The sequence below is a fragment of the Heterodontus francisci genome, chromosome 7, assembly GCF_036365525.1.
Source record: "Heterodontus francisci isolate sHetFra1 chromosome 7, sHetFra1.hap1, whole genome shotgun sequence".
NCBI lineage: Eukaryota > Metazoa > Chordata > Chondrichthyes > Heterodontiformes > Heterodontidae > Heterodontus > Heterodontus francisci.
Window position 1 is genome coordinate 54,975,328 of NC_090377.1, and position 25,397 is coordinate 55,000,724.

General features: G+C 42.0%; 1 protein-coding gene across 5 annotated transcripts in view; it reads left to right on the forward strand.

Moving 5' to 3' along the window:
- Positions 1-25,397, forward strand: part of cobll1b (cordon-bleu WH2 repeat protein-like 1b) — a 235,779-nt gene that overhangs the window by 162,217 nt on the left and 48,165 nt on the right. For all 5 annotated transcript variants that reach the window (XM_068035220.1, XM_068035221.1, XM_068035222.1 and 2 more), the window contains 5 exons: positions 2,414-2,642; positions 4,033-4,074; positions 4,616-4,707; positions 6,676-6,918; positions 24,687-24,840. In XM_068035220.1, the coding sequence (XP_067891321.1) occupies positions 2,414-2,642; positions 4,033-4,074; positions 4,616-4,707; positions 6,676-6,918; positions 24,687-24,840 (760 nt within the window). The remainder of the gene's footprint in view (positions 1-2,413; positions 2,643-4,032; positions 4,075-4,615; positions 4,708-6,675; positions 6,919-24,686; positions 24,841-25,397) is intronic.

Consider the following 25,397-nt stretch of genomic DNA (forward strand, 5'->3'; position numbering starts at 1 on the left):
TTGCAAGTTTCACAATCCAGTCATGCCTCATCTTAATCTTTTATCCCAAGTAAACAGGGATGTCTTGATGTCTTTGCATAACTAAGTTCAGATCATAGACTCATGCATCACATTTGTTTGATCTCCTAATGCATCAAAGTGGAATGCCAACAATTGCATATACTGTTTCCTTCATTGTCTCATCAATGATCTACACGGCATTAGAATAAATTGTCTTAAAAAATACCTGATGCATTAAGGACTCCGCTTCCTATACACACTAGTCAAAACTTTAAGTGTGACCATTACATGATTTTATAATACAAATGATATTATTTTATAGTTTGGAACTTTGTCAGAGCTTTAGAGAGAAGAAAATGGTGGTCCTTAAATGTAAGCTGGGTAAGAACCTGGTATGGAATATTAATCAAAGAGCACCAGATCAATCTCTTGCTGGCGGACTTTTTGAACTTCTGTAATTAATCAGTTTTTCTCGTGTCCACCACGCTCCCCACCCACTCCCCACTACTTGTGAGTTTTTTCTTAAATCATTCGAAATATTTCCCTGATTTCTCATTCTGATCTCGTGACAAAACAGCATGTGCTGGATTTGTGTAGGAGGCGGGGCTTCTGGCGCCGGGCTGAAAAGGTGGGAGGGCATCCCGCCTCTGCATTTTTTTCAGACCCCCAGAGCAATCGTCTGGTCTTTTGGGGTCAGAGTTTAAGGAGGTGTGATCCCTGTCCCTTTAAACACTGAATCAGCACTGGCATCCCGCTCCTAAGAGTTGCTGGCCAATCACGGGGCTGGCAGCTCAGCAGTATCCGCAGTGCCACCAGGAACGGTGGCCATTGCCAGTACTGCAGAGACCTTGGACCCAAGCCCAGTGCTGGAACCCCAGAGTAAAGACCTGCTCGGGTCTGCAAATGAGAACCCGAGCCCGACAAAACCCCATCTGACCCGGAGCCCAACCCTGTCCGAGCCCTTCAATTTTTTCCCGCACCCGACCCAACCATCAGTTAATCTACCTTCTGGTTTTCACTTTGTTCCTTACCTGCACAAGCTTAAAATAACTGCAGCAAAACCACCTTTAAAGTCCAAAAAGTAAATTAACATTAAAGTCACATACCTGAGGGGGTGATAGTGTGTCCGAGCCAAGCCCAAATGCCGGACCCGGAAGTTCGACCCAAACCCGGCACATGTCGGGTCCCGTCTGGTTCAGGTCGGGTAGCAGGCCTTTACCCCAGAGAAGAGATAGGTGAAGTGTGTTGCTGGGTCCAGTCCTGAAGGCTCTGGAGAGGGGGAATGGGCGCTTGGTCCAGTGGAGGGGATTTTCGGGGGCACATTTGTTCCTGATGGAGGACCGCCGTGGACTACAAGTTGCCCACGAAGGAGGGACCCCTCCCCCGCAAAGCCCACAGGGAGGGCGCCTCATTTTTCAAGGCATCCTCCCCACGCGAGGCAGGTTCTCCTCCTCCACCCCCAGTAGCTGGTAAGATCTGAGCGGCGGTGGGAAGAAGCCCTTGTTTGGCCTCTGGGCGGGAAGGTCGTCGTTGGCCTATCCTGCCCCGGGAGAATCAGAACCAAGATTCCCGGCGTCTGGTTCCATGGTGGGCACCTGTGCCCTGATTCTCCGGCACCCCTCCGTTTCCCCCCCCCCCCCCCCCCCCCAGCCACAAAACTCACTGTTGGGATGAGAACAAAATCCGGCCCTATGTTTTATACCTTTTACTGAAAGTAAACTCCTTTTATTTCCTTTCAGCCAATCTGTGTGATGCACCTTGTTGCAAGGTTACCCTTATTTGGTGACAATACCTTAGACCAGCACAATTCAAAAACTTATAATGAGAAAAATGTTTTCGTTATTTGAGAAAACTAAGGTTGGTTTGTTTGTTGGAATATGCTTCACTTTGGCCTGCTTGAAAATAATAGTAATAAGACAATCCAGTTAAAGATCAGGTTGTTCCCAGGTTTAGTTCAGAGACTCCATTCAGTTTGTCTGCATATAATGACACAAGACAATACAAGATAAAGGTACTAGATTATTTTAGGCAATTTTTGGTCAGAAGCAAAGTCTTCATTTGAACCTTGAACAGTCTGGGGATGCTTTGTTCTGGCCACTGATGAAATCTACAAACTGTGAAGGATCCTTTAATCCTCAATTTACAATTTTGTATGTGCCCATGATTCTTAGCATTAACTATTGCTGAAAACACTATTTTGAAGAAACCATTGGACATTTTTCCTACAACTGTGAGGATTTGGGGGTGGGGTAAGGTCCCAACAAGTTGGATGGCTTGCAATTCATCCCAAGTTTGTGCAATAGGGGATCAGTGCCTGAAAGTAATTGATTTTAAATTTTAATGTATATTTACATCAGCATTTTCAACTAAACATGCTCATATACACTCTGATTAGCTTTCTTTTTATTTACAGCAAACAGTGCGTGTTGTCATAAACTACAAAAGAACGCAGAAAACCATAGTACGTGTTAGTCCTCTTGTTCCCCTTCAAGAATTGATTCCAATAATCAGCAATAAATGTGAATTTGATCCAAAGAGCACTATTCTAGTAAAAGACTTTGAGTGTCAGGAGCCCTATGACTTAACAAAATCTCTGAAGGAGCTTGGTTTACGGGAAGTGTATGCAGTGGATACTAGCGTAGGTATGTACCTGGCTGAGACCATTGAATATTGTCGCACAATAATTTCTAACATTCAGTTTTGATTACTGTAACATGATCTAAAATATGTAGCAGTAAAATCTTAAACATGTAGCATTGTTAAACTATATATTGACATGATTTTATTCAAAATATACCTATTGCGTAACATTTTATTTATGTCCTACAAATAAAAAATAAAACCGTGTATCAGACGACTGAATTGTCACCAGCACGTCAAAGATGAGTCCAATAGTTTTAACAAAAACTTAAATATCTTAGCATCTTTCATGTAGATACACATCCTAAGCTGCATGAGAGCTTTAATCAGACAAAACTGGATGCCGAGAGAAAGATATGAAGAGGGGTGATCAAAAGCTTGGTAAAAGAGGTTAGTTTTATGGAGGCCCTTAAAGAAGAGTTGGGTGGAAAGGCAGAGAAATTCACGGAGAGAATTCCAGAGGCTAGACCACTTAAGTCATGGCTGTCAATGGTGTGGCAAGGGAGTGGGTACACTACAGTCACAAGAACAGTGTGTTCCTGGAGGGGATTTGTTATAGAGATTTTGGGGGTGGGAGGGTGAGGCAGGGTGCAGGGGGTGCCATGGAAGGATTTAGACACGAGGGTGGTTTTGGGGACACTGAACCAATATATATCAGCAAGGACAGCAATGCTCCCTCTAAAATGTCTTTGTGTGCGACCTGTTTATTTCAGTACGTGAGACCTTGAAATTCTTTTGCACAGTCATGCAGGGAACAACTTGTGAGCAGCCTATGAGGTATCTTGATGATTGCGGTATGGCTACAGACATGCGCAGCTTAGAGCGAACACTAAAGGATAGTGGTGATGAGTGAGGAGGACGAGCTGAATTTATGGAGCTTGGAAAATCGAAAGTCAGCCAGAGGAGCATTGCAATAGTTGATTATGAAGGTGGAAAAGTCATGGATGAGGGTTTTGGTGACATGGGCAGAAGTGAGTGATGTTATGGAGGTGAAAATGTCAGTCTTTGTGTTAGATCAATGTATGGTGTCAGAAGCCCATTTTGGGGTTGAATAGGATGAGGATATTTCAACCAGTCAGGTTCAGCTAGGGAGGAGGAATGTAATCAGTGGCAAGGTTACAGAGGAACTTGCAGCTCTTCAAAGGCTGGATATTAGACAGGTAATCTGAGAACACAGAGGGAGAGGAGGGGCTGAGAGAAATGATGGCGAGGTAGAGCTAGGTGTTCTCAACGTACATGTGAAAGTTGATCTGTGCCTGTAGATGATGTTGCCAAGGTGCAAATGAGAATAACAGTTACTGTTTTACACCATATTTCCATAAATGTGCAATAGCCTGCAAAGTACGTTTATAGATATTGGATATTTAAAATTGCATCTTCCAACTTTTTTAGGATGCTCCCAGGGTAATTTTCAAGGTGGATCCATTCAGCAAGGTAGTGACGTTTTTGTACATAGAATTTTACAAACTATACTTTTCACTTAAGTTTTTAGATTTTGTTATCTTGACTCACTCTGAAGTTACGCCTTACGTTCACGTGTGTGTGTGTGTGTGTGTCGCTTGTTGTCCCTCCTGTTTCCTTTCATTCTCTTCCCCTTTCTCTGTTCCTTTCTCCCCATTCCTATTTGTTAGCATGCATGCATGTGTATGTGTGTCTCTACCACTGAAATCTGTAAAATCCATTATAAAATTAACAAGTGTGCAGTGATACCTATTTATGTTCAATCCTTGGATATCTCTTGTGTTGTATTCTCTACAGTTCATATTCTAAAGTGTTTATTTGAGAAAGTGAGAGAACCGTGGCATAACATATAGTTGAAAATGTAGGAAATGCTAATTAATTAACAGACAATTGTAAAAAAAAACCCACTATTTGCTGTTTTGTATTATTCATACACACAACTATGATGTGTAACATCCAACCAATGTTTACTGCCTTCTTTTCTAACTTCCTACAAACTTATTCTATGTTTTAGGACAATCTCAGATTCCTGCAAATATAACTCTGGAGAAGGAAAACAAAGGTTTCTTCAACATGTTTAGACTGAGTAAGAAGAAACGGGAAAAAGTAAGCTTTTCATGTGGGTTTTAGTTATAAACATGTTTTTGAATTGAATCTTTCAAACTGTAAGTGGTTAGTACAGAACAATCACACTTTGGTTTAAGAACAAGAAGGTACCCTTCAGTACGAGATCAAAGGAAAGTGGTTACTTTTTTTAAAAAAATTGTAACGAAGATCACCAGAACTTGATATTGCTTTTTCTAAATTGTCTAGCTAAAATTGTAAAGGTACAGTTCTGCTTTTAGAAACGACCCTAACTTCACAGATCATACAATGTTAGACTTGATTTGTGTAGATAGATGACTTTTTCAAATTATTTAACTTTTGAATTCATAAAACGACTGGACTGGCTACCCTGAGGTCATGAGTTTACTAAATCAGGGCTAGTTGAACTGAACAGTTGTAAAAACACAGCTGCTTCAGTAATGTCCTTCAGGGAAAGGATCTTTCCCCTTTACCCAGTGTGGGCAACACAAAACTCCAATTTAATTGACTTGTAATATCCTCTGATGTGGCTTAACAAGGCAATTACTTGTGAAACAACTGCACCAGAACAAGAGACATCTGCAGCTACCCTGCAGTGGATTGGTCCATTTGATCCGGCAATGTCCTCCTCCTCAATCGTGTGAGATGTGATGGAAGAAGTAATTGATGGTGTTATAAAGCAACACGATTCACCAATAATCTGTTGGCTGATGTTCAGTTTGGGCTTTGTCAGAACCACTGAACTCTTGGCTATGTCATGGTCTTAATCCAGACTTGGAAGCAAGAGCTTAAGGCCACATTTCAGGACGCCCTAAGCAAAACTGGTTCAGTAGTTGATTGGAATCATACCTCATGCCAAGGAAGATGATCCAGGCTTCTGGAGGCCAATCATCACAGCCCTAGGCCCAACCATCTTCAGCTGTTTCAACAATTGGCCTTCCTTCCATCATATCATTACAAGTGCAATTATTAGCTAATTATTCTATTTTGTTTGGCTCCATGCGCAATTCCTCTGATAATGAAGAAGCCATACCAACCTATAGCAGGACCTGGGCAACATTTAGACTTACAGTTGGCAGGTACTGTTGTGCCATGTAAGTGTGAAGCGATGACCTTCTTGAAAAAGAAAATGACATCATCTCCCTCTGTTCTTCAACAGAATCCTACCACATTTGCCATATCATCTTTTGCCATTTCCACATCTACATGATGTCACCACCAAAGACATCATACCCTTCTCTCCCCTCAGCACTTTCTGGGGGTCCATTCCCTTTGTCAACTGGAACATCATTCTTCCACCACTCCTATTTCCAGTTGTCCTTCCACTGACACTTTCCTGTGCAAATGTAGATGCAACACCTGGCCATTTACATTACCCACATAATTGTCTTGGAACCATACACTGACTTGCTGTGTGATACAGCAATTTATGTGAACATCATTTATAGCAGGCACATTTGTGTGAATGCAATTTTCTTGTTATATGTGATTGCAGGTATAGCGGGCTAGCACTGACAATACTAGTGTATATGTTATATAACATTTCACAGACTTCAGTATATGCAGAATCAGTTAAAATGTATATTGTTATATATGCAACATGCAATGCATCTGTATTTACCACTACAATCCAGATGAAAATTTTCTTTCTGTCACCTCCACTAACAACCCCATTTCCACCCAGATATAAATACCTCACTCCCATAGTGTGCTCTATTAAGGTACAGAGACATTTTCCTGTGGGAATATTGGATGTTTCTTGAGATTATTTCTCTCATTACAGCACTAATACAACACAGAATATCATGATGCATGTAAGCAACAATAAATTAGGATACCAGGAGGATGTTTAAAGTCAGCTGCCAGCACTTTCTACTTTGACTCCCTATAGCAGCAGTAATTCTGAAATTGTTATAATTCTTCACGATTACAGTAATTTTTAAAACTGGAGGGCATTTTTAAAACATAAACTTTTACTTTGATTTCCAGCCAGCAAGTGCTCCTGCAACCCCACTAATAAGCCAACAGAGACCACTTGGCATGAGTAGTTCAAGTGCTTATTGCCCAACGTATGAATCTAATACTTTACCATCAGATCTGCCCAAAAAAAGACGTGCACCTGCACCACCCCTATCTGTTTCGCAGAGTTTTCCAAAAGATTTAACTCAGCAAGCATCGATTAGGCCTACGTCTTGTTTTTTTCCGGATGATTCTGTCAATGGCACTGAACAGGTCAGTAAATTAGATGCTATCTTTATATAGCTAGTTCAACAATCTTCATGGAGTATTTTGTATTGTTACTGTTTAAGTTGGGATTTATTATACATTTCAGCCCACTTTGGAGGATACATTGGGCTTAAACCCTTAAAATACGTTTTCTGTAACCGTTGTAATTTGCACTGGCTTGCCATGTATTTGAATGACTGCACAGCAGTAGTTTCATCTTTGCTGTCCTTTGTGTTTCATTTTCTTGTCTACTCAATTATGGTGCATGGTTGACAGCAATGCTGTTACTCTCTTGTCTGAAGTAGATTGCCCCCTAGTTGGAACGATAGAATATGTGCATACACATACCTCCTCGCATGAATTATCAAAATCTTACTTGAGTGAGGAGGTGGGTAAGCAAGTTTCAACTAGGTTTTCTTTTCAGATATGGGATCAGGGAATGAAAGAATTTTATCAACAACAAATTGAATGGATAACAACAGTATTAGTACTTGGTTCACAAACCTCAAGACTAGAAAGGAAATTAAGAGCTCCAAACTTCCATTTTATAACATACCTTGGCTTTCCCTCACTACTTGATATAAAAAAAAATGTGAACCTCTGAAAAATGCAAGAGTCAATCTTCAAGAGCAATATTGTGGCCATCACTGGTGTTTGATGCTGATTGACTAGATAGTATCAAATCCATGGTGAAAATGTACAGTCCTCACTGCAAAACTCTTCAGGGGAATTGAAGAAAAGTGAGAATCAGTGTAATATATCTTTGCAGTTCTTGTCCCCTTCCCCTCAGCTTCCATGCCAGTCACCATAGCAGAATTTTAGTTTTGTTCTCCCAAAATCTCACTTACAATCTATGGGGTCTTTAAAAATGAAGGAAAATTTAGGGGGCTTACTTTCTGTTTAGCGCTCTGTTATGGCCAGGTGGTGCAATGTGGATGGTTCCCACTATTTAACTCCCCACCTGACTGCAGCAAGTGTGTATTGTTATTAGGGTTTAACCCCTTGTTTTTTTTCAGATAAACAGACAGTGAAAGGTTTTCCTGTAGGTTTTAAAAATCACTTGTTTATTGATCAATATGCCTTATCCCAAAATTGTCGCAACTGCGTCCACTCATTTCCTTTGTTGTCAACACAACATACAATGACTTTGTCTCTTGTCATGCTAGACGCCCACCTGCCAAGAATGAGGCATATTAAGTTTGCCATATGGACATTAAATTTCAAATTGTTGCTGAGAAGAGAAGGCCTGTTACAAGGGCTGCCAGACTTGGATGGAGGTCATTCGCATACCAATCGGGACACGAGAGGTTACTTCCCTTATCCATTTATCCTAATAAGGACTTTGAGCACCAGACATTGAAGGTGAGGGAGCCCAAATTTCAGGATGACTGCTGGGATAACCAAATCCACAAACAGATGTGTCAGACTAGCTGGTCACATGATTAGTCTGCTTGGCAACCTGGTTTTTCTGAATTGTACAAACAGTTTAAATTCAGAGTGTCTGTTTGCTGCTGGACTGAAAAGACCTCACCACAGCCTCTCGTGTCTACTCCCATCTCTTTCTCATGGAACTCCAAAACCCACTGAAGACACATGAACCCCAAAAGAGAAAAGTCTTCTACAGTGAACAAGGTTTAAGAAGAATACTGGGCCCCAACAAAAAGCAAGATCTACCTACAATCAAGGACTCCACAGTGAGCTCAAAAATCCGTTACAAAAACCCTCTTCAGAGATTGCCTCAAACTTATCCACTTTATTTCTTCTCTTTTCTGTCTCTATCTGCATGTGTGTATCGCGTATGCATGCTAACATGGGCACGTTTTGTATCTGTAGACGCTAACCGAATTAGAGTTTAAGTTTAATAAATTTCAACCTTTAAACCTAAGAAAACCTGTTTGTGCTGGTTTCTTTGCCTTAAAATTGGAAAGCGGTGAACAAGGGTTCACCAAGGGGGAGCTAAAAACACAGTGTGTTTAAAATTAAACCCTGTTACGGTAAGACCAGGTGAAGGCTGAGGGGGAACCCTAGATCCCTTTCTCACTTGGTCATAACAATCTGTAGAAAAAGAAAGTTAAGGATGAATTTGGTTCCTTCAACCCTACCCCCACTTCCCCCAAAATGTCCTTCCTCTCCGAAAGACAATAACTCATGCTGGAGTATGGTTCTGCAGGTATTAGTAGCCCTCTAGTGCTTGACTAAGAAACCATTCTTCCTCTAAGCTAAGACCAGTGGTATATTTAAGTGAGAGAACAAGTAGTACAAGAGTAAACACAGATGTTACAAGTAAAATAATTCTCTCTTGATAGAGCCGCTTTAAGATAAAAAGTATTTAAACTTTGAATTAGTCAATATTTAACATGGTGCACTGTGCAAAGGTACATGTTTTTAAACATTTGTGATACAAAGAGCTTGTGAAATGTCTAGAGCTGTGGAAAGTCACTTGGTTAATATAAAAAGGCAGAAATGTGTATGGGTGGCATTTACCAGTATGGCTATTAACAACCTCTAGCAAAATATTTCACTCCAGCAGATTGTATGATCAATTTGCTTTATTTGTAATTATGATTCCATAACCAAAGTTTTGTCTGTCTTGAAGCAAGATTTATGATACAAAATGGAAGAGTCTCCTCCTAATCCTGTATCAATTCACATGGTTTCAAAGATGAGTGAATCAGCTTGGATTTGGTTACATTATTCAATTGATACAATAAAAAAATCACTGTACTCTATTTTATCTCTCTCTTTGGCCTCCTTGTCTCGAGAGACAATGGGTAAGCGCCTAGAGGTGGTCAGTGGTGTCAGTCGCTGTGAGGCAACTATGGAGTGACCTCTCCATGGCGCATGCCTGGGCGAATGTATGGAGGTTGAGAGTTGCCCAAGCGTCTAAACCCGACTCTCCCTGTGGAGATTCTATAATAACAGACCCACTCAGTGACTCTCCCTGTGGAGATACTATAATAACAGACCCACTCAGTGACTCTCCCTGTGGAGATACTATAATAACAGACCCACTCAGTGACTCTCCCTGTGGAGATACTATAATAACAGACCCACTCAGTGACTCTCCCTGTGGAGATACTATAATAACAGACCCACTCAGTGACTCTCCCTGTGGAGATACTATAATAACAGACCCATTCAATGACTCTCCCTGTGGAGATACTATAATAACAGACCCACTCAGTGACTCTCCCTGTGGAGATACTATTTTATACAGCTCTGTTAATTCTTTTCTACCCATTCTTTGCCCAAGACTGCTGAACTTGGAGTGTTTCTCTTAAGCTGTGGTGTTTCTACTTGTAATTGAGGAACTTGAAATCTTGTAGTACACTGCTTGCTTTTCGCATATGGGTAAAATATACTGATCACTCCTGTGATGTTTGGAAAATTACAGAGTAAGAATTTATATCTCCTGGTGCAGATCAGGTGGGTGGGGGTTGGGTTATTGGTTCTGGCTGCCCAATTACATCAGCAGGAGGTCTGATTTTAGTGGTTGGATCTCATCGACTACAACAGGCAAGCTGCTATTGGTGATTGTGCTGCTTTTAGGCTGCTTGCTATTTGAGAGAATGAGAACTCAGGGACTTGCAGCAGCATCTTAAAGGGATATGTGGAAGCATCGGGAATGACATGGAGCAGCAGGTTTCAGCATCAGGGAAATTTAAGCAGTACCCATGTTGGCAAGAAGATAAAATTATGCAATCCTTTAAGGCTCAAAGCATTCAAGATTGAATTTAAAAAACAAATACAAGACCAGCATCCAGCTTTCCATGACTGCAGCTGAGGGTTACTTTAAATATCACTGCAAAAGGCCGCCTCCCAACATGTACCACCCAAGGTTTCTGAATGGGCTGAGGAGGTAATGGTAGCTGTGCCAGTTGAGGCGGATGTGGTATTGATGATCCTGATGACATCAGTTGATCCCTTTTTGTAAATGGGGTCTGGCCTGTTTCTGGTGAGAATGTTGGCTGCCTAAATCGAGGTCCGCCCGAAAATTGGAACAGGCAAACCACCACAGTAGATTGTCATGTTCATTAGGGAGTTTTTATCCTGCTGCCATTCCATTTACAGCTGTAATTTTGAGTCTGTGCTGCTGGTGTAGGGTTCTTTATCACTTGATAAAGTGACCTGAAACGTTAACTCTGCTTCTTTCTCCACAGATGCTGCCAGACCTACTGAGTATTTCCAGCATTTCTTGTTTTTATAGCATAATCAACTGTCTAATTGCATAAAATTACAGGACCACAAGAACAAGAGAGCACTATTGAATGGAAAACCATATTTGTAACAGTTCCCACTTCAAATGATCAAAAGCTGCATTTCCTTTAAAATTTCCCAATTATAACATTTATAACCGTTGTAGTTTTGTTAACTCTGTAACTATCCAAATAAAAAGAATTATTAATGTCCCATGCAGTGTGATTGATTTTACTCTGAGACTTAGTTCCAGCAATTACTTGGGGCTGAATTTTATTAGCCTGTCGGAGTCCCAACACCAGGCCAAAAGGCGAGGGAACCCTGCCTCGACCTTTGGGGGACTCCAAGTTGTGTTTTACAGCACTCAGACAATTAACTGCCCGGCGCTGGGGTCCCCGCCCCTTTAAGGTTGGGGATCCCATCTCCAAGAGCTGCCGGCCAATCAAAGGGCGACCGGGAGTAGTGGTCACTGCTGGAACTGGAGCAGTGACCGGACCAGGAGCAGCCATATAGCCCTGGATTCTAGGTAAGTGGGGGTGGGTTGTTGAGGGCAGGGAGTGGGTTGTGGCACATGGGTAGCCTTTGCTGCCAGGGGCCCTCCGTAGACCACAGATTGCCCAGACAAGAGGGCATTTCCCCTCCCCTCCCCACCAGCCCAGAGGAAGGCTGCCTGGTTTTACTGCATGACCACACTGCATGTGGCGGAGGGCCTACCAGCAGCAGCGGGAAGAGGCCCCTAAGTGGCCTTTAATTGACCTTGACTTTCCCCGCACCTGACTAAATTCAGTGGCTTGGGAAGGCGATGGGCACTCCACCCCTGCCCGTCCTTAGAAATCTCATAAAATTCAGCCCTTGGAGCTTTATTGTGTTGTCTTGATAATATACAGAGCATTCTTTGGACTTTTCTCATTGACAAAAAAAAAAGTTTAATGAAGAGTTTTAAGGCTTGTCAATCTTGCAACATTCCTGATTTTGAAAATGTTTGCAGCAATTTGAGTTAAGAAAGGACAGCCAGCATGAATCTGTTAAAGTCAAATTGTGTTTGAATAACTTCACTGAGTTCTTTGATGAAGCTAGGGAGAGGGTTGATGAGGGTAGTGCTGTTGATGCTGTGTATGTGGACTTAAAAATGCTTTTAATAAAGCACCACATAATAGACTTGTTAGCAGATTGGAAGCCCATTGGATTAAAGGGGCAGTCACTACTTGGATATGAAATTGGCTAAGGAACAGAAAGCAGAGATCAGTGGTGAATGATTAATTGTCTTTCAGACTGGAGTAATTGTGCAGTGGTGCTCCCATGGATCAATTTTGGGACAATTGTTCTAATGCGCTACCTGACAGTGTGGTGGAAGTAGATTCAGTAATAACTTTGAAAAGGAAATTGGATAAATACTTGAGGTGGAATCATTTACAGGACTACGGGGAAAGAGTGGGGCTAATTGGAAAGCTCTTCCAAAGAGCTGATGGACCAAATAGCCATCTTCTGTGCTGTATCATTCTCTGATTCTGTAATTATATTCTGAATTCCTTGGTGGAATTAAATTGCAGCCACATTGATCACTGAGACCCCACTGGTGCTCTTTCAGCTAATGCACGCTCCATTTGGAGCTAGTTGCTTGTCATTTTCTACCGACTACCCTCTTGTAGGGGGCAGTTCTCACTTTAACTGCTTGGGTGATAAACTGGTAGAGTGAATTTCCAATTCCATTTGCTTCCATTGTTCTGCCAATGATCTCCATTTCTAATCCCAGTTGTTGTTAACTTGTGTGTAACTTGTTTGTCACATCATGATGAATGCTTTTTCACCTGAGCAGCAGTAGAAAAATAGTACTAATAAATTCAGTATTCTACACTAACAACAGTTGGCAGGCTGTAACTGGTGGGGTACCACAAGAATCTGTACTTGGGCCTCAGTTATTTACAATTTATATTAATGACTTAGATGTGGGGACTGAGTGTAACTTATCCAAGTTTGTTGGTGCTACAAAGTTAGGTGGGAAAGTAAGCTGCAGGGAGAGCACAGAGGCTGCAGAGGAATATAGACAGGTTGGGTAAGTGGTCAAGAACATGGCTGATGGAATACAGTATGGCGAAGTGTGAAATTATCCACTTTGGTAGAAAAAATAAAAATAATTTTTGAATGGTGAGAGACTGGGAAATGTTTGCATTCAGAGGGACCTGGACGCCCTTGTATATGAATCACATAGTTAACCTGCAGCTATAGTAAGCAATTAGGAAGGCAAATGGTATTTTGGTTCTTGTTACAAAGGGATTGAAGTATAAGAAGTCTTACTACATATACAGGGCATTGGTGAGGCCACATCTGGAGTACTGTGTGGAGACCTAAGGAAGGACATACTTGCCTTAGAGGGAGTACATCAAAGGTTCACTAGACTGGTTCCTGGGATGAGTTGATTGTCCTATGAGGAGAGTTTGAGTATACAAGGCCTATATTCCCTGGAGTTTAGAAGAATGAGAGGTGATTTAATTGAATCATATAAAATTCTTAAGGAGTTTAACAGGATAATTGCTGAGAAAATGTTTCCCCTGGCTGGGGAATCTAGAACACGGGGTCACGGTTGCAGAATAAGGGGTCGCCCATTCAGGACTGAGTTGAGGAGAAATTTCTTCACTCAAAGGGCTGGAATTTTCTACCCCAGAGATCTGTGGCTGTTCAATCGTTGAGTATATTTAAGAAAGAGGTCGATAAGTTTTTGGGTACTGAGGGAATTAAAGAATATGGGGAATGTGTATGTGAGGTAGAAGATCAGCCATGATCATCTTGAATGGTGGAGCAGGCTCAACGGGCCAAATGGCCTATTCCAGCTCCTATTTCCTAATTTCTTATGTAATTGTTGCATCAACCACTGTATCACCTTTTTTTCATTAATGTAACCTTTGTTGCTCAAACATTACACATTTTTAAGGTTAATGGATAACTTACTATATTATAGGGACCACCCTGCAGAAAAATCAGCTGTTGCCATATTTTGTAACCTGACATGGTCCAGAAATATTTCTCAAGCTTCGTCACGCCAACCAAAGTTGTGCATTGGAATTACTTTGATTTGCGCCAACTTCTACACTTTTATTTCTTCTTCTATACATAATTATTTTCCAAAAAGACCAGTTCGAACAACTGTGATAATCTTCGATATTTTTGCTTCTTAAAACAATTTTTGTCACCATATTCTGACTGACAAAATGACTTCCTCGAGACTGGTTCAACCCATCTCAGTTGGGTACCACCAAATCCTCAGTACTGGACATGACTTGAGTATCACATTGTACTTGGCGCCTCCCCAGCCAGAAAGTAATGCAAGTCAATATTAGTGAAACAGACCATGTAACTGCTTGGATTAACACCCCAAAGGTGTGGATAGAACAAACTCGTATAGACACATTGTCAGCCAATTCCTCCTCCGATGCTATTTAATGAGATACTGGCATAGACCTTAGTTACTGCTGGGAAAAGGAAGAATTCTCTGTTTGCATCAACTGGTACTGTCCAGTGGTGCCCCCTCACTACAATGCTCAATTGCTTAAGATGAGACCAGTCTCAGTCCATCAGTCCTCTTGATGTTCTATCTTGATACATTTCTCTCTGAAGGCTCAAACCCTTGCTCCAGAAGTCCTATTGTGAGGTTGATCATCATCACTGCGGGGAAAGTATCAAATCCTCTCTTACATTTTACAGTTTTGCTTGAGAGTCTATGCTGGCCAAAATTTGAAATATTTTGCCTGCTAGTTGTAGCTTTGATTTCCACTGCACAACCAGGGTACTGATGCTGTATATGATGGGAATGTATCTTTATTATTGCCTTGCAGAATCTGCTCCTTAAGGTTCAAGACTTGTCACATGTATCCCTGTATAAAGATGCGGTTAACCTACCAAGCCACCATCTTAGCTCAAAGCACTCCATGTGAACAGTTCCTCTAAGGAATCTAGATGTCACCTCCATATGGTGTACCAGACAAGAACAAGCTTTAAACCTAACTAATGTCTCTAATTACAGATCCAACAGTCAACCCACTGGTTTTGACCTTCTATGCCATCTGTGGGTAAAGCTCAATCACTTCACATATGAAATGATCAGATGATTGCAAATAACTATAAGTGGGGCTTTTCCTCTCTCTCAGCAACATGGAGCTAGTTAGTAGATTCTGGTTCCAAACCTATCTGGAATATCAAAATTAGCCCCTCTCCCAGGGAGAATGGGGTCAGGTGCCAGTGAGATCATGTGGACAGGCATAAAATGCACCCCAACCTTTCTGCAACAGGCCATGGAAGTATTGTACTTGAACAGAATGAAAATAACCAAGATATTACTCACTTGGACTATTAACATGCAGTTTTCTGCCATGTGTGTTTTCTAAGGAAAATGGCAAAGAAAACAGGTGTCTGACCCACTGTTGCCCGTCTGATGGGAGCAGTCCAAGAAGAAACAAACCTCCATGTGTACTATTATAGCTATAAATAAATTTGATGAATTGGTTTTAGACTGTACATATTGATCTGGCATAACGTTCTGTCTCCAAAAGTGAATGTGTGGTCCTTCTATATATTCTCCAGTGAACAATATACCACAATCAGAGGGTAACTGTTGAATCTGGACATGTCCTGTGCACAGAGGTAAATGAGATGCATGAAGCCCACTTACAGAAACAGCCATATTTCTTGTGACACAAGAGCAGTTGTTTTGGGGAAAATGGGAAGAAGTCTAAACTGTAACCATGGAAACTTTATGGTGCCTTCACCATGCTTGTTTCTAATATACTGAATTTTCAACAGTGTAATTTCTAGCGTTTAACCAGGATAAATATTAGTTGAAACTTTGCATTACGAAATGTTTGTGCACCATGTTAGTAAGAATGTCAGTGCCATCTAAGTTTCCAAATCTCTGATTTCCTCATAGATATTATGTTTCCTAATTTAGCTCGATGATCTAGCTCAACATCAAGTGGGGCTGTGTAGCACCGGGGTTAAGAGTCAACACTAGGTTGTACTGGAGTACCTCCATTAGCTGGTATACCATTAAATGCCTAAGAAAGGTAGAAATTGGAGGGTTAGAAAATGAGCATTTGAAATACATCCAGAGTTTTTAAAGATTCTGCCATCCACTAAGTGTGCTTTTACTTTCATACATGGATTGTTAAAATTTGTATGGCATGTTTTTGCTTCTATAAGAAAACTGGCTGAATTTTAGACTATGCAAATATTCTACATTTTTAAGGTTAATGGATAGCAACATTGCAGGTTGAAATTTTGCAAGATCAAGGGTTACAGTGAATAATAGCTGAATGCTTAGTATGTCCCAAGCGACAGCCTTTCATGCGCTGGAATTGAACGTCCGCCCACCCACCCCGGGAGCGGGCTTGAAGGGGTGGGTGCCATGCCCATTGCCTACCTGCCTCTACTATTTTGCCAGTGGCAGGAGAGGTGACAAATGGCCTGCCTGCCCCAAGCAAATTGCCACTTAAGGGCCTCTTCCCGCCGCCGCTTGTGTCTTACCAGCGGTGGGCAGGCACTTCAGCACCTGAGGAGGCCGCCTAGTAATGCCTGGCAGCCTCCTTGCAGGCTGGGGGGAGTGGCGGGGTGGGCCTCCTGATCAGGCACTCTATGCCTCACTCAGAGCCATCCTCAGCAGCACAGGCCACCCGACTAAAACAACCTCCCTGCCCGAGACTCTGACCCCCACTGCTGGGACTGAAAAGCTGCCACCCCTCTGATTGGCCGGATATCCTGCCTCAAAGGGGTGGAAGCCCAACTGAAGCCAATTAAGGGCCTGGGCCACACAAAATAGCAACGTGCCTTCCAAGCCTGACGGAGGGGGGCTTGCCCCAACTTTTCAGCTGGTGAGCAGGGCCAACGCCTCACCGTTAAATTCAGCCAGAGAGTCCTAAAGTTATTACGGCACAGAAGGAATACATTCTGCCTATTGAGTCCATGCTAGCTCTCTATAGCATAATCCAATCAGTCCCATTCCCTCGCAGCCCTGCAAGTTTATTTCCCTCAAGTGTCCACCTAATTTCCTTTTAAAATCATTCATTGTCTCCGCTTCCACCATCCTCGTAGGCAGTGGGTTCCAGGTTATTACCACTTGCTGCATAAAACTGTTCTTCCTCACACTGCCCTGCATCTCTTGCCCATACCCCAAAACCTGTGTACCCGAGTCCTTGTACAATCAGCCTTTCTTTGTCTACCTTATCTAAATCTGTCATAATCTTGTACACGTCTATCAAATCTACCCTCAATCTCCTTTGCTCCAAGGAGAACAACCCCAGCTTCTCCAACCTAACCTTGTAACTAAAATCTCTCATCCCTGGAACCATTCTCGTAAATCTCTTCTGCAACATCTCAAGGACTCTTACATTCTTCCTAAAGTGTGGTGACCAGAAGTTGACACAATATTCTAGTTGTGGTCTAACCAGAGCTTTATACAGGTTCAGTATAACTTCCCTGCTTTTTTACTCAATACCTCTATTTATGAAACCCAAGATCCTATGTGCTTTGCGAATGACTCTCAAAATGTCCTGCCATTTTCAAAGGTATATTCACTTGCACCCCCAGGTCCCTCCATCCCTGTACACTCTTTAAAACTGTGCCATTTAATCTATATTGCCTCTCCCTATCCCTTCTATCAAAATGTATCACCTCACACTACCCTGTATTAAATTCCATCTCCCAGTTGTGCTCACCTGTGCCCTATTGCAGTTAACTGGTATCATCCTCACTGTCTGCCACACTTCCAAGTTTGGTATCATTGGCAAATTTTGAAATTTTACTCTGCATTCCAATATCCAAGTCACTTATACATCAAAAAAGCAGTGGTGCTAGCACTGACCCTTGGGGAACACCACTGTCTACCATCTTCCAATTTGAAAAACAACCATTTACCACGACTCGCTATTTTCTATCCTTAAGCCAATCTTTTTATCCAATCTAATACTGAGCCTCCTATTCCACGAGCCTCAGTTTTGTTAACCAGCCTGTTATGTGGGAACATCACCACCTGCAAGTTCCCGTCCAAGTCACACACCATCCTGAATTGGAACTATATCGCCGTTCCTTCACTGTCGCTGGGTCAAAATCCTGGAACTCCCTTCCTAACAGCACTGTGGGTTTACCTACCTCACATGGACTGCAGCGGTTCAAGAGGCAGCTCATCACCACCTTCTCAAGGGCAATTAGGGATGAGCAATAAATGCTGGCATAGCCAGTGACACCCACATCCCATGAATGAATTTTTAAAAATGTGGTACTTTGTCAAACACTTCCTTAAAATCCATTTAGACAAGGTCCATTGCTTTCCCTTCATCAACCTTTTCAGTTCATCAAAAAATTAAATTAGTTTAGTCAAGCATGATCTACTTTTTACAAATCTGTGCTGGCTCTCCTTAATTCACTCAAACCTCTCCAAGTGCCTGTTGATTTTTTTCCCCCCCGATTATTGTTTCTGAAACCTTGCCAACACAGATGTTAAACTGACCAGCCTGTAGTTATCAGGAATGTCCTGACACCCTTTCTTGAGTAAGGGTGTCACATTTGCCACTCTGCCATCCTCTGGCACCTCCCCCATATTGAGGGAAGATTGGAAGATTATGGCAAGCCCTTCCACTATCTCTACTCCCACTTTTTTTTGGCAACCTGGGATGCAAGCCACTCCAAGCATAGCCAGCCTTTCCAGTACATCCTTCCTATTAATTTTCACCCCATCCATTAACTCTACCATCTCTGCTTCTACCAATATTTTGTCAACATCCTGTTCCTTAGTAAACACAAATACAAAGTACTCATTAAGTATTCGAGCCTTGCCCTGTGCGTCCAAGCGTATATCACCCTCTTTGTCCCTAATAGGACGTACCCTACCTCTTACTACCTGCTTACTATTTACTTGGAGGTAGAAGATTTTTGGGTTCCCTATTATGTTAACTGCCATTCTATTCACATACTCTCTTTGCCAGTCTTATTTTCCTCTTCATTTCACCTCTCAACTTATTGTTGTTGGCCTGGTTCTAACTTGAAGAATTCACCTTACATGCATCATGCACCTTTTTTTGTTACATCATATTCTTTATCACCCTGGTTTTGGTTCCCTTACCTTTCACCCTTGTTGGAATGTACCTCGCCTGTACCTGAAACATCCTTAAAGATCACATATTGTTCCATTATAGTTTTTCCTGTCAATCTTACCCTGGCTAGATTCCCTTTCATCCCATTGAAGTTAGCCCACTTCCAATTTAAAAGTTCTACTTTACATTGTTCCATGTTGTTCTCCAAAACTAATCCAAACCTTAGGATACAATCATCACTCTTATCCAAGTGTTCCTCCACAGACACTTATCAGGCAAACCCCCACACCTGTCAAGACAGAGGCACACATGATTTCACCACATGAACATTAAAACTTAAAATTGCAAGACCCTGACTGGAAGGACACTTACATAGTACTAGCAGTGTTAAAACAAAAGGGACCCAGCTGTTGCTTCCCCAGTACACACAAGAAGTGGTCAGACCAGTTTTAGTCACATGACTAACTGGCTGTTGCAGAGAATTTGAACTTCCAACAAAGGATTTTTGAACTGAGACAAAGCCATGTGCTCATGGAGTAAAGATCTCTCCTGGAACTGAAGCACGAAGACCTCCTGCCTGCTTCGATCTCCTTCCCATGGAACTGAATCTCGTGAAAACACGTGAAACACAGAGAAAAGTTTCCTACGTGAACAAGGTTTTAAGACTACGGAGTCCCAATGAAAAGCAAGATTACTTATAAAAGGACTACAGTGAGCTCAAAGCACCATAAGATATTGCCTAAAACCCCTCTCTACTATATTTTCCTCTTCTCTTTCCTGTTCCTATCTGCATGTGTATATCGTGTGTGCATGCTAGCATGGGCTAGTCATATATCCGTAGGCATGAACAATATTAGAGCTTAAGTTTAAGTTTCAATAAAATTTCATCTTTTCTTCTTTAAACCAAAGAAAGCCTGTTTGTACTCATTTCTTTGCCTTATAATTGGAATGTTGTGAACCAGAATTCACAAAGGGGGAGCTCAAAACAGTGTGTTTAAAATTAAACCCTGTTACAATAAGACCAGGTTATGATAGTAACAGATGCCTGGACACCTTTCTAGCCTGGTCGTATCACACTTGATCCACTTGGCCCACCTCATTCCCCAGCACCAGATCCAGCAATGCCTCCTTCCTAGTTGGACTGAGAATATACTGGTCAAGGGAGTTCTCCTGAACATGTTTGAGGTTTCTTCCCTCTCCTTTCCCTTTACTCGAACATTGTCCAAATCGATATGACCGCTGTATAGTTCTTGCACATCTCTGTGATTTCTCTGCAGATTTGCTCTTCTATCTCTCTCTCACTATTTGGGGGCCTATAGAATACCCCAGTCATGTGATCATACTCTTTTTCCTTCTCAACTCTATGGATTCTATCTTTGTCCCCTCGAGGATATATGCTCCCTTTCCAATTCTACAATATCTTCCTAAAGAGTGCTGCTACCCCACCTCCCTTTTTCCCTTCCCTTTCTTTTCTGAACAGTTTGTATCCTTGCATTTTAAGCACCTAGTCCTCACCATTTTTAAGCCACACTTCCGATATTGCCACTATATTATATTCTCACAAGGCGATTTGTGCTTACAGCTACCAACTTTATTCACCACACTTTGTACATTTACATACATGTATTGTAAACCTGTTTTTGTTTTCCTCGCAGTCCTTCTTAGTCTGCTCCTATCTAATACTGTAGTACTTCCTTTTCTAGTACTATCCAACACTCTTCTTTATGCACCTTACTCTTTTCTACTTCTATATGTTGGTGCCCATTCCCCTGCCAGTTTAGTTTAAACCCTCAACCACACTAGTGAAACTATCCACAAGCATATTGGTCTCAGTCCTGTTGAGGTACACCCGATCCCTTTTTGAATAGATGCTTCCTTCCCCAGAATTGGTCCTGATACCCAAGAATCTGAAGCCCTCCCTCCTGCACCATGCCTGAAGGCGTGCATTAATCCTCCCTATCTTCCTGCTTTTATTCTCACCAGCATGTGGTACTGCGAGTAATCCAGAGATTACTACCTTCAAAAGTCCTACTTTTTAACTTCCTCCCTAGTGCCTGATAATCTGACCGTAGCACCTCAATACCTACTCTCTGTCGTTAGTACCAACGTGTACCACACCTTCTGGCTCACACTCTTTCCCCTGCAAAATATACTGCACACTCTTCTTGATGTCCTTTACCCTGGCACCAGGGATGCAGCACACCATGCTGGACTTGAAATGCCGTCACTCTCAGCAGTCTTCAGTGCTCAGTACCGGTTTGAGAGTGGCTCACACCCCAAAGCCTCTTCCTACTCTTCCCGGGTGGCCACCCATCTACTATCCCAAACTCTCTCTGCCTGTGGGGTGATCACCTCCTGCGCCATATGATCTGGGAAATTCTCATCCTCCCTGATGCTCCACAGTGACCCCAACTGCCCCTCAAGCTCTAAAATCCTGAGCTTGAGGTCAAGCAGCTGGAGACACTTCCTGCACAAGACACATGGTTGTCCAAGACACATGAAGTGTCCTTAAGTTCCCACGTGGTGCACGAATTGCAAGCAACAGGTCTCAGCTGCCCACCAATGATCAAAGAAAATATCGCTATGATCTAGTTAGCACTTTGTATAAGTTATTAATTTTAATTAATGCCTCTAGACCTGCTCTGTGCTAATACACTTATTCACTTACTGTTATACTTACCCCGATTTGCATTTTATTAATTAAGCTAAGCTCTAAATTTAATACAGTACTTTATAGTTTTCCAGCCCTAGTTTAAACCACTGCTCTCATTTAGAGAGAAAAGAAACCTGAAAATTCACCAACTAGACACCTACCTGCAAAGCTCTGATGCCACTCCTTGCTTTTTTTTTTGGAAAACACCTTGGAAGGTCCATGCTCTTCCCCCACACAGATTTATCAGCTGCCGTCGCTGCTGCTCCCTTCAATCATTTGCAAACTAAACCTTTATGTGCAAAAAGACTTCTGAGTTCCAGAAGGAAATTGTGTTAATGATGTCTAATAAATTTGAAACTTAGCAAGAAAAGAATTGACTCCCCATCAGAACCCACAAAGCTACCTGAGCGATAAGAGTTACCACTTCGGCATGTTCAGATGGTTTATAAGGTCCAGCTTCCACAACTTGCATGTGAGTGCGCAGCACATTACGACCTGTCATGGTACTTTCATTGTGCATAACTTAATTAATGCTTGGAAATCGGGTGAATAGTTGGATGGATCCTGAATGATAAGCCTTACCTCTTGCCACTGTGGTTGATTATGCCTTTGTGCAGTCCATGGATTGAAGTTGAGGCGAGATGTAATAAAGTACATGCATCCACCAGCCAGGTGGTTTAGAAGAGCTGCTTCAGGTCCAAGGGTGTTCTTCAGAGAGAGTAGCAAGGATAGTCCCCACACTGATCATAACCAGAAGACACAACTCTTTTTAACTTCAAAGACTGTTTGATTATATGAAAAATGTTTAATAACTTCAATTGCAAATTTTTACAAATAAATACAAATGTTGCCTGAAAAAGTTAAACTATACTGAAATGTTTCAATAAATTGCTAACTTTACCATGAGGAACAGATTTCAATTATAGACTGTGTTTTAGTGCAATGTTAAACTCTCTTTACAAAGTTGAAGAAAATATACGTTTACAAATCAATAATAAACCTTGGGAACCATTGGAAACCTGAGTTAAACTATTGTAAATATTAGAAATTGCTGCAACTTTTGAAAACTTTGATACTTAAAGATTTAAATATTTGAAGGAAAGAATTCTTAATTAGCAGCAATAAGACATTAGAAGTAAGATAGTTATTGAGCAAATAAGACATAAGCATAATGTTCATAATGTTGCAGCCAGGCAGCTTCCCCATTTCCTGACAAAGGAGAAGAATGAAGAGGATGTGGAGAGAGGAATAAATTCTCCCCATTCCCTCAATGCAACCCATTTGTCTCCAGTACCTAGACGAGCCCTTTGACTAGCTGCTCCCTTGCACCATCTCCCAGTAGAGACTGGAAAGACTGGGTGTGGTGGTAAGATGCCAGGGTGATGAGTTGTGGGCCAGTGTATGGTCTCTGTTGTCAGCCTTGTGCCCCTGGAACAAAGATGCACCCTGGAGGGAGATCCAGAGCTGTCTCATGCAGCCTTCCATGTAAATGTGGCAGATGTATCTGAGGTTGGAAGGGGAGGTGTCAACGGCAGCTACTTGGACAGAATTAGTTGTTCTCCCAATGGTCTTGATTTGCAGTCCCAGTCAGCAGTCTGACGACTGGAGCAATGGCAACTGTCAGATCCTGTAAAGCCTTAGTAAGAGACTGGAACCATCACCTTCATGTCATTCAGTCTATCACCCAAAGCCTTAAGTGCAGAGATCTGAGCTTGCATCAAGATGGAAACCCCAAATACTCCCTTACTGTGCCCTTCCAGGGACCTGTTGCATGTCCTAATGCAGCTGTTGATTCTCACAGCTTTAACATCGCCTGCAAAATGTTAATGCTGACTATTAGAGCAGACTCAGAGGTTACACCAGCTTGTGACCAACCTTTAACTGGCCTCTTTGGAGAGATGGCGGCATCCTCCATTTCCTCAGAGTCTCCTTGATCCCTGAAACTGGCTTGTGACACTGAAGAGCTCTTCTGGCCTTGCTCTGGTGAAATGTGTCAGTGCTGGTACCTAGTTGAGAGTTGGATGACTCTGACTGTGCTTGAGCGTGACCTGAAGATGAGGAGGGCAGAGTTTTCTCCCAGGAAGAAAGGGAGTTGTGTGTCTTAGGTGCTCCAGCGCCCCCTCATCTGACAGTTGAAGTCACACAACAAAGTTTGTGTCCACATTCTCCAAATGTTCGCCCACCTTTTCCTCTTTCACCACCTCCTTTTTGTTTCCCTTTACCTCCACAGTGATGGGCTTCAGTCATCTTGAATGACCTGTGGGAATAAAAAGCAGTGGGTTAGAATGGTTGCCTTTGTCAGTATTGAGGTGGTCCATGGGGAGGGGGCAAGGGTTGGTGAAGGCTGGGCCCCTGTCCTGACACATTTGGAAATGACAAGTGAACAGGGAATCGCCTGGCTCTGGAGTCATCCCATCTCTCAATTTGGCCTCCACTGTGGCACAGTGGTGTAGCAGCTGAAGATCTTCAGTGCCATCTCCTGGTGGGGTCTGGGAGCGGAGGTTTGAGACCTCGCCTCCTTGCTCTATTCTGGAACTGAGCACCATCTTGCCCTAGTAAGACAAAAAGAGAGATCATTTAGGCTTGAAGTCATCTGAATGTGTGGAGCAATTGAAGGTACAACTGGTTTGCATCTTTTCAGGGACTGATGCTGTAAGGTCATTGCTCACTGAGTCATCCTTCAGATATTTGAGACACTGGTCATCTGCAAATCCCATGTGCTGGTGTAATGGGCGTCAAAGTTCTTCACAAGAAAAATATTCATGGCTTATTCTGCTGCACTTTTAAAATCTGCATGATGTCTGTCTTTTCCAACCTTACTCTTGTTTTCTATTTCTATCTTTTTTTAGAATGTGACAGGTTCAGGCAGACAAAGGGCGGAGTCACTTCCCTTTGGTGATGTTGCCACATCAAGTAACGTATCTTCAAGAAAGACCAAAAGAAAGGCTCCTCTGCCTCCGAGTAAATCATTAGATGACCAAACATCTCAGGATAATACAACAGGTTATTATATTTATTTTTATGTATAATTTTTCTGTAGCAAAGGTAGTGTTAGGGTCCGTTATCTTTTTAAAAGAGTAAGTCGAATGCCCAGTTATTACTGAAAGAACTGTGCCATTAGATTTCACGTTTTAAACAAAAACTTTACTGTACAAGACTAAACAAAGTAAAACACTACTAACTTAAGACTACAATTTAGAAACACTTGTATTTTAAACTTAAAATCGTAACAGAACATGAAGACATATATTTCAAACTCTAAATCTCAACAGAACACTCCTATTCGACTGTTACTTCCAACTTGCTTTGTAAAAGCCAACTACTGACTGTATCAGCAAGCACCCAAAAAAAAACCTGAGCCAAAAGGCATCTCCCCAGCAGCATCTATCTCCATAGCAATGTGGGATGTGCCAGATAGCAATTTAAGCTAATTATTTCCAACTCCAAATCTTCTCTTTGATTCCTGATACCCACATGAATAATTGATATTGCTAACAAAGATAGAACAAACTCTCCTAAATTTTCTGGTTCCAACTGTCCAACTAAACAAGGCCACCTGT